Source organism: Triticum aestivum, chromosome 5D (genome assembly GCF_018294505.1).
Source record: "Triticum aestivum cultivar Chinese Spring chromosome 5D, IWGSC CS RefSeq v2.1, whole genome shotgun sequence".
In the NCBI taxonomy this organism is placed as follows: Eukaryota; Viridiplantae; Streptophyta; class Magnoliopsida; order Poales; family Poaceae; genus Triticum; species Triticum aestivum.
The window spans coordinates 33,999,699-34,008,118 of NC_057808.1; the positions used below are offsets into that span (position 1 = coordinate 33,999,699).

The 8,420-nt window shown below is 42.9% G+C and overlaps 1 protein-coding gene and 1 long non-coding RNA gene across 4 annotated transcripts; one reads left to right on the forward strand and one right to left on the reverse strand.

Annotated features, from left to right (window-relative positions):
• Window positions 1-290: 290 nt before the first annotated feature.
• LOC123119246 (uncharacterized) lies at window positions 291-3,296 on the reverse strand. 3 transcript variants are annotated; one of them, XM_044538970.1, is made up of 4 exons: window positions 3,038-3,296; window positions 2,274-2,686; window positions 1,612-1,847; window positions 291-995 (listed from the first exon to the last, which is right to left on the reverse strand). In XM_044538970.1, the coding sequence occupies exons 2-4, from the start codon at window positions 2,680-2,682 to the stop codon at window positions 435-437; spliced, it is 1,206 nt and encodes a 401-aa protein (XP_044394905.1). In that variant the 5' UTR covers window positions 2,683-2,686; window positions 3,038-3,296; the 3' UTR covers window positions 291-434. The 3 variants fall into 3 exon arrangements, with proteins under 3 accessions (XP_044394905.1, XP_044394906.1, XP_044394907.1); XM_044538971.1 differs by having other exon boundaries at window positions 2,274-2,700; XM_044538972.1 differs by having other exon boundaries at window positions 2,274-2,722.
• A 2,954-nt stretch (window positions 3,297-6,250) lies between these two features.
• On the forward strand, window positions 6,251-8,083 carry LOC123124188 (uncharacterized). Its single transcript, XR_006461010.1, has 2 exons — window positions 6,251-6,583; window positions 7,910-8,083. It is a non-coding gene; the product is annotated as an uncharacterized lncRNA (long non-coding RNA).
• The last annotated feature ends 337 nt before the right edge of the window (window positions 8,084-8,420 follow it).

Genomic DNA, 8,420 nt, shown 5'->3' on the forward strand with positions numbered 1-8,420 from the left:
GCCGAAATGCAGGCAACCAATCGCGTCCATAGTACGTCTTCAAGTACGTCCTCTTGATCAGGTCCTATATTTGTTTTCTAGGGTATCATATTGGTCAGTTGACTCTTTTACCTGTGACCTCATATAGTAAAATTAAACAATACATTAATTGTTTTAGTACCTATTTTACAATGAGTGTCTTGAATAAAAAACAAAATAGCACTTCTACATAAAAAGTACAGTCATACAAATATATATTACATAATCTTAATAAAATGATACAAATCTGAACTCACACAACTCTAATAGAGTTGAATAATAAATACTCCCACTGTAAAGAAATATAAGACGTTTTAGATCAGCATACACATTTTTGCGGAGCCATTTATTTGTTTTCTGTGGCAACACACTTACTTTCAACTTTGCAACCAAAGTTCGAATATGAAACAATTGATTTATTTTTGCAAGTTCGACCAAGTCACCTTCACTGAGATAGAGGCAAGCTCAAGCATGATTTGCTGATAGTCGTACCCATGTTTTTTCGCTTTGAAGGAAAAATGGTGATCAAGATCATTTTTACAACTATTCTGTCCTACTTTGAACTTCAAATGCATCAAAGTATCCTCCTTTACAGCAATCACATGTCTTCTCAAGCCACATGACTCACCAATACTGCCACGAAAGAGTTGGATCTCATGTAAACCATCCATAAGGGGAATACACGAACTGAGAGATAAATCAAATCCACACTGCACTTTTGATATGACAACATCTATTGTGGCCTCAAATGCCCAACGAACGAGGGCTAAAGTGATGTCAACCGCACCACAATCGCCATTAATCCGATGCGTGAATGGGTACTCAGGTGTGACTAGATCGTGGTACTCCATTGCACCATCAATTAGTTGTAGATCATCTTCTTGCTTTCCTTTCTTAATCCTCATGTCAAACTCAACTAGAACAGGGGCTACCATTGTGATGCCTCGCTTAGGGCCGGTCATCTCAATAAGAGAACCCTGTAAACCTACTATTTTAGTAGCTCCTCATGGAAAGTAAGAAATATGTGAAGCATATGCTCTACTTTATGCCAATTGACAACAGATATCAAATAAATGATAGCATAAAATCTAAACCCTTCAAAACAAAATTATTTGAGATATTTTATCAACAAACATAATTTGACTGCATATGGAACATGACTTCGATAAATCATGCAAAGATAACTAACCACAAACTTGCCTAACATATGCAAATGAAAAAACACATCGTTGTATAAGATCCTCAAAGCACATGCATTTGCATAAATGAATGCATATAGTCATACAAATAAGATCATCAGAGTGGTGCCACCATCAGCAACATCTCAAATGTTTGACCTCTTTGGTAGCAGGATTCCCGAAAAGTTTTACACTAAATAAAGCACAAGATTAGAGTGTCACGCCATCTTCGGTACAAGATGACTGAAAGGATGTTTGATTGTGAGGAGGAAAAGCATAGGAGTCTTCCTAAAAGCTTGGAGTGAATAGAATCTCAATAAACTATAGCGCAAATGCATCCCAAGAGAGAGAAAATCCTACGATTTAAATGAATGAAATATCAAATATATTTGCATATATATGTAAAAATGTGCACCTGTTCCACAATGATGGGATCATCTCTGCTACGATTGAAGACATAGTTAAGCAATGAATCATGACAATCACGCACTGCTATATATCCATATAGTTGTACCAAGCCGATGTTGGTACTAGCTTTTTCCAATTTCAGTGAGAAAATCTGCATCATACCAGTTGCATCATGTACCATGCATCTATCCCTATCCGGGAAACAATTCGTAGGATTCGAGAACATCATCGGCTCTAGTTGTGCTTCATGAAAAAAATACATGTTATATTACAACAAATAATGTTTTATACAAACAATTTACACAAACGAATAAAATTATAATTACGCTTGTCAATACCTATTTGTGCAGTTTAGAAAGAAAAATCATAATGTCGTTGGATTTTACGAGCCATGGAGGTTTTGTTGGTGTATGAATACAAGGGGCACTTATTTGTAGGACTAAAACTAGTGACAAGATCCTGACCATGTATGATATATCAAAAAAATTATATATCCAAATAAAGCATGATACTTTTTGCTAATTCATAAATTCTTTATAACAATCAAGATATTTATTGCATTTTTTTAAATACAATAATGCATTTTAAATCAATCAACCAAACCATATAGCTGTTAAGCATCCTAAAAATAAAATGGAAAACAGTATAGAAGAGATCAAGATAACTTACTCTCATCACGTTGAGTAAGATGCCATAGCTTTAGAAAACCATAGTTTATCTTGTATATAGAACCATCCCGATGGGTGGTTTTCTTAAGGATGTTGGCTTCAGATACAGGATAAGAGGCATGGCTAACAAAGACTTGCTTCGTTCGCCCCTTCATCTCTGATCTATCCATCCCCTTGGTGATGGCAAATTGTTTGCCTTTGGTGGCATAGATGGAGGTGCAGAAATAATTACTGGCACAAGGGAGGGCGCAGAGCCAATTTGGCCTGCCCCAATTATTCCCTCCTTTTACTGCAATGTTGCTTGCCATGACAAAGGATGCATAAGCAGATCGGTCACCAAAGAGCAATCTAAGAACCCGGTCATTAATCCGTGTTAGTCTCAATCCAGATCCAAAAATCTCCAGCAGCATGGTCCTGACGAGAATAATCTACAGAAGGTCAAAACGCACCCTAAAAAGGGTCCAGATTATGGCATGAGTGGAGCATCCGGGCTTATTCAACATTTTTAGCCCAATAAATCTAGAATCTCTACTCAATGCTTGACGGTCCAAATAGATAAAACATGACATAAACTACAAATAACAAAACCAAAATGTCAGAATAGTCCTGCACTTCACACATGCAATTGAAAACAAAATCTCTAAATCTTCTATTTAAGCTCGGCACTAAAGTATGGCACATCGCGATATACTGGACACATACACATGATACGGAATGTCAAAAAGATAACCACCACCGCCGGCTGCCTGAAGCCCTGAGCCTCACCTGAAGAAGAGGAACAAGCCTGCAGCGCGGCGGCTGCCGCGGGGACAGGGCCGCCGGGGCAGGTGCGAGGCCGGATTGCAGGAGCAGACCGCGGGACGGCGCGACGCGGGCTGCGTCGGGAGAGCGGCAGAGGTGCGTGACAAGGGAGCGGGATCAGCAGGTGGCGGTGCCGGCGCACAAGGCGGCAGCAACCTATCAACACGGCGGCGGCTAGCTGCCAGATTCCGCGTGCGGTCTCCCTCTGCCACTGGCTGTCAGCAAGAAGGGCCCATTAAAAACAGTGCTGAATTGTTTTTTCTCCAAATCGAGGGCCGTGGGGAGCTCTCTAGCGCCTTCAGGCCCTAATAGACCCTGTAGCACACAGCTGGGCCGGCCCATTAACGTACTCAGTTCGTCAGGAACAACTATGCAAGGGCTGCTCTTTATCTCAAAAAACAAAAGTGCAAGGGCTACCTACCCCCTTGCATGGCTCCCGCAAGAGTGACTTTTTTCTTCACAAAAGTCACTTTCTTGACATACGAGCGCGCGTCATGTGACGCGTACTGGGACTTCCTATGGAATTTTTTATTTTTATAAATGCATTTTTCGGTTTTAGATGGTTTTTTTTCTCTTTTTGGTTTATGTTTGGTTTTCTCTACTTTTGAAGCAAAAAAATTCTTTCATTTTGTTTTTTCGAATCACATATATACTTCTCGGGAAAAAGTTGTGCTTCCATGAGAAGCACATATTTGATTCCAAGATAAGTACAATTGTGTTTCTCGAAAAGGAAAAAAAATTGTGCTTCCCAGAAATAGATTTGCTTTCATGGAAGCACAACTCTGCTTCTCAAAAAGGGAATTGTGCTTCCACAAGAAGCACATTTTTTTTGTCGTGGAAGTATAGATTTACTTTTGCGAGAAGCACTCTGTTTCTCAGAGAAAACAAATTGTGTTTCTCGAAAAGGGAAAAAAATGAAAAACCTCTACTGTTTTTTTGGGCTTCCCCCTTTTTTTTCTTTATTCATTTTTTGCCGAATTTTTTGGTTTTCATTTTTTATCGAATTCTATTTTTGTTAGTATTTTTTTTGTGAACAAAAGTTTGTCGAAATCTATTAACATATAATGTAGTTTCGATGATCTTGATGCCAGAAATCCAACGGCGAAAACATTTCGGGATTGGAACGCACAATTTAAGAGATAAAACGTTTTGAATAAACAAATCTACGGGGAAACAAAAAGAAAACACTCGGATTGCTACAAGTGGCGCACCGCCTGAGAATGTAGGCTTTGCAATGGGTACCCCTTAACCAGTAATTTTGCCGCTCGTCCTGATTGTTGCCTTGCTCTTTCGTTGCTCGTTCAAAAAAAAACAATTGCTGGTTTTTTTACATGGATTTAAAAAATGTTTACGGATTTGAAAAGTTCACAGTCAAAAAATGTACCAATTTTGCACTAAATTGGCGGCATTTATTTTGAGACAGAGGAAGAACTAAAAATACAATCAAGAGTTCACCTTAGATCAGCAAAATTTGTCCATTTGCCGAGGAAACAATGTGCATCAAATACTGCGCGGTGGATGCTTACCATAAACTATGCTACACATCTGCGGACACATCGTCACTTTTGTGTTTCATCTGCGGACACATCGTCATGGAACCTGTTTGTCTGGGCAAGCTGGCGTTTCAACAGACGATGCGGTGGAGCTCGGATGGCGTGTGCTCCATGCGTCTGATGTACCGTAGCAGCAGTTCCTTTTGTGTTTACCTGGCCTTCAGGCTGCAGATTGAATCTACCAACGATGTATGGTCCATATTAACATGCACCATACTTTTGACGACCAATCCACCATTTTTTGGCTACACTAAAGACTCATACTCATGGTCCATCTTCATTGATAAGGTGATGATTAGATCTTCACCGAACCTCTGAATTTCAGGTTTTGTCGCATGTATGAATGGAACTAAAAGCTAATTTGGACGGTTTGAATGATACACGGCTAGACCATCTTGGTTGCATTTTTTTCTTCTTTTCCTGAGGTCTTCAGATTTTCTTTCATACAGTATCTCTCAAGCACCGCCTCCTATCTACTTCGTACAATGAGTCACGCTTTTCTAGTATTTGTTGCAGCAAATATGTCCAAAAAAAAAATAGAGTGCATATCGTACGAGAATGAAATCAATACAACTTCCAAAGGAGATATGATAAGGCATTCTCAGAGTATTTGCAGAAAATATGCTTCTCATAGAAACAGAGAAGACACATACGTTCCGGCACAAAATTAGTAACTACTCCCTCATTTCCTGAATATAAGTCTTTTTAGATATTTCAATATGGACTGCATACGAAGCAAAGTGAGTGAATCTACACTCTAAAAATATCTACGTACATTCGTACGTAGTTTGTATTGAAATCTCTAAAAAGGCTTATATTTAGGAACGGAGGGACTAGTAGCAAATAGACATACATACAGTGCTAGATCAAATAACGCGCCATCAATAAAAAAAACTAGGTATGCATTTGTCTAGTGCCTTCTAGAGTTAAATCCAGTGCAAGATCAAATAACATAACTAAGTTCAAATATGAAAGAGTGCTTTACATTTGCACATTGGTCGCTGTGTATTTTCTTTCCTTGTTAATCCCTTGATGTAATTACTGGCCGGTTGTTGACTTATAATTCAGAGCAGTTCGCACATTCGACCAGGTCACCTTCACTGAGATAGAGGCAAGCTCAAGCATGATTTGTTGACAATGATACCCATGTTTTTTTGCTTTGAAGGAACAATGGCGATCAAGATCACCATCATTTTTACAACTTCTCTGGCCTACCTTGAACTTCAAATGCATCCAAGTATCCTCCTTTACAGCGATCACATGTCTTCTTAAGCCACACGACTCACCAATATTGCCACGAAAAAGCTTAATCTCATGTAACCCATCCATAATAAAAATAAAGGAACTGAGAGATAAATCGAATCTTGCACTTTTGATAAGGTAACATCTATTGTGGCCTCAACTGCCCAATGAATGAGGGCTAAAGTGATGTCAACTGTGCCAAAATCGCCATTAATACGGTATCTCTACTCCTAATGGAGCAGTCCTAAGTCGTTCGTTCGTTCCTCCCTCCCATCGTGCGATTCCTAACTCCACCGATTTTCTTCCCGTGATCCCCTCCACGGTAGAAAAACCAGCGGCAGAAAACACCCAAAAAAAAACCATAACACCTCGCTCGCCCCAACCTCTCACGTCACCCAAACCCTAACATAACTGACCCAGCCAGCCCCTCGCTCCCCGCGCCGCCGCCCCATCGTGTCCTGCTCCTCATGCCGATGAGGACGACGAGGATCCGGCGAATAGGAGGAGAGCGGGATGTCGAGGCAGCCCCTCGCCGTCGTGCTCACGCACTTCCACCTCGTGTCCCGCTCGAGGAAGACGACGGGAGTGGCAACGAAAAGCACTACAAAGAGGAGGAATAGAGCGGAGACGAGCGGGAAGAGGACGCCGACCACCAAGCCTCCGAGCAGGAAGACTACACATGAGATGAGATGCTTGCGGAGGCGAGAAAGATCGAGTAAGGCCTCCTCTGATGCCCCACTCCTCCATCGCCTGGGTCTCCATCTTCATCGCTCTCTTTCATCGGCAGAGAACGACGTCCACACACGCACGACCGTGCCAACCATTCCCCCGCCATCCATCTACCCGCATGGGTTCTCGCGCTGCCGGCCCTAACCAACTCCCAATGTGCCCCAAGCACACGACGCCACCACAGTGGACCTCGCCTCCACGGTTAACGCCTTGCTCTTCGTCCTGGCGGGGCGCATCAAGACAGTCGTGTTTGGAAAAAGAGGGGGCCATCCCGAGGAGAGAGGAGAGGTCGCCGTCGGGGGAAGGAGAGGATGCGGGAGGCGGGTCGGTGGTCGAGGTAGAGGTCTGCCTGCTCCTCATGCAGGGATGCATCCAAGACACATGACCACGCGCTGGTGTGTGTTGAGGCAGCAGGGAGGGGAGGGAATAGGGTTGCGTTGCTCGATCCAGGAAGGAGAAGGTTAGACGGGCACCAACGGAGCGACGAGACGCTGGAGACGAGCTGGGGAGACATTCATAGATGAGAGAGATGCAATTTTTGCCGCTACCCTGCTACTGTACATATTATTATTTTGGTCAAAGTGCTGCATTTCTTTACTCATCACCACATCACACGTAGGCACGTAGTGCACCACACCAGCCTGTTCCTTGGAGAGCCGCACACATCATCAGAGTCAAAATGCTGCGTTTGTTTCATGGAGAGCCGCATGCATCATCAGAGTCTTCAGAGATGGGTGGAGAACAACTTAGCAGAGACGGCAGCGCTGTGAGTAGGATGGCGATGGTTCAGCGGCAGAATCCACTGAAGCCGGTCCAAACCATTGTTAATAATGACCGCCCCGATCAACCGATCCATCGTCGCTGCTGCTTCTGCTAAGCCAACAGTGGGTATCAGGTTCCCCATGCCCGGGTCGCACTGTATCGGTGTTGTCGTACTCGCTGCCTGCGAGACATCGTCTGGTTGGTGGCGTGCCCCACCCGGCGGGGGATCCGTTGCCCATGCGGCCAGTGCTCGTTGGGCCCGATGCTGCGAGGCTCCCCGTCAGTTTCATACCGGGAAGCCGTTCCATGATAACATCCCTCCTTGGTTGATCCGTAGCGGCTCAACAGTGAGGTTGTTGCTGCTTATGCTCATGCTGAGAGATGATGTTTGATCAAGGAGTGAGAAAGATGCGATGAGATTGTTTAGGTACCCTATGTTGTTACTGCTATTCGCTGTTGTTGCACGCACGCACGGACAGGGGGGGAGAGAGGGAGGGAGAGAGTGCTTACTCATGTTTTTGATTATTCATTTGTTTGCTTCTTGTGACAGGCGCAACTATAAAGAACAACAATGTAGTTTGAGGCTATCCATGTATTTTGGGTCATTATCTAAATGCACAGGTGATGTAAATGTAGTAAAATCCCATTGACGTAGTCGTCAAGCTAAGGTATGCACCCAAGCTAATTTTAATTCAGATCAGCATTACAATTTCACCCGGTCACATTAAGCTTTGTTAAGGTGTCTAAATAATGTATTTTTGTTATGCTCGTGTGACTTAGAGCTAATAACTGATCTTGATATATTATACTCCCTCCATTCCAAAATATAGTGCGCCCGCGCTTCCCGAGGTCCGACTTTGACCATAAATTTAACCAACGAGACCGACTGCGGCGGGAGAAAAAATTATATAATTGAAAAATCTTTTTGAATACGAATTCACTGGTATAACTTTTGCTCCCGCCGCAATCGGTGTTGTTGGTTAAATTTCTGGTCAAAGTTGAAGCACGGGAATAGAGGAAACACTATATTTTGAAACGGAGGGAGTATTTCATGCAACTGA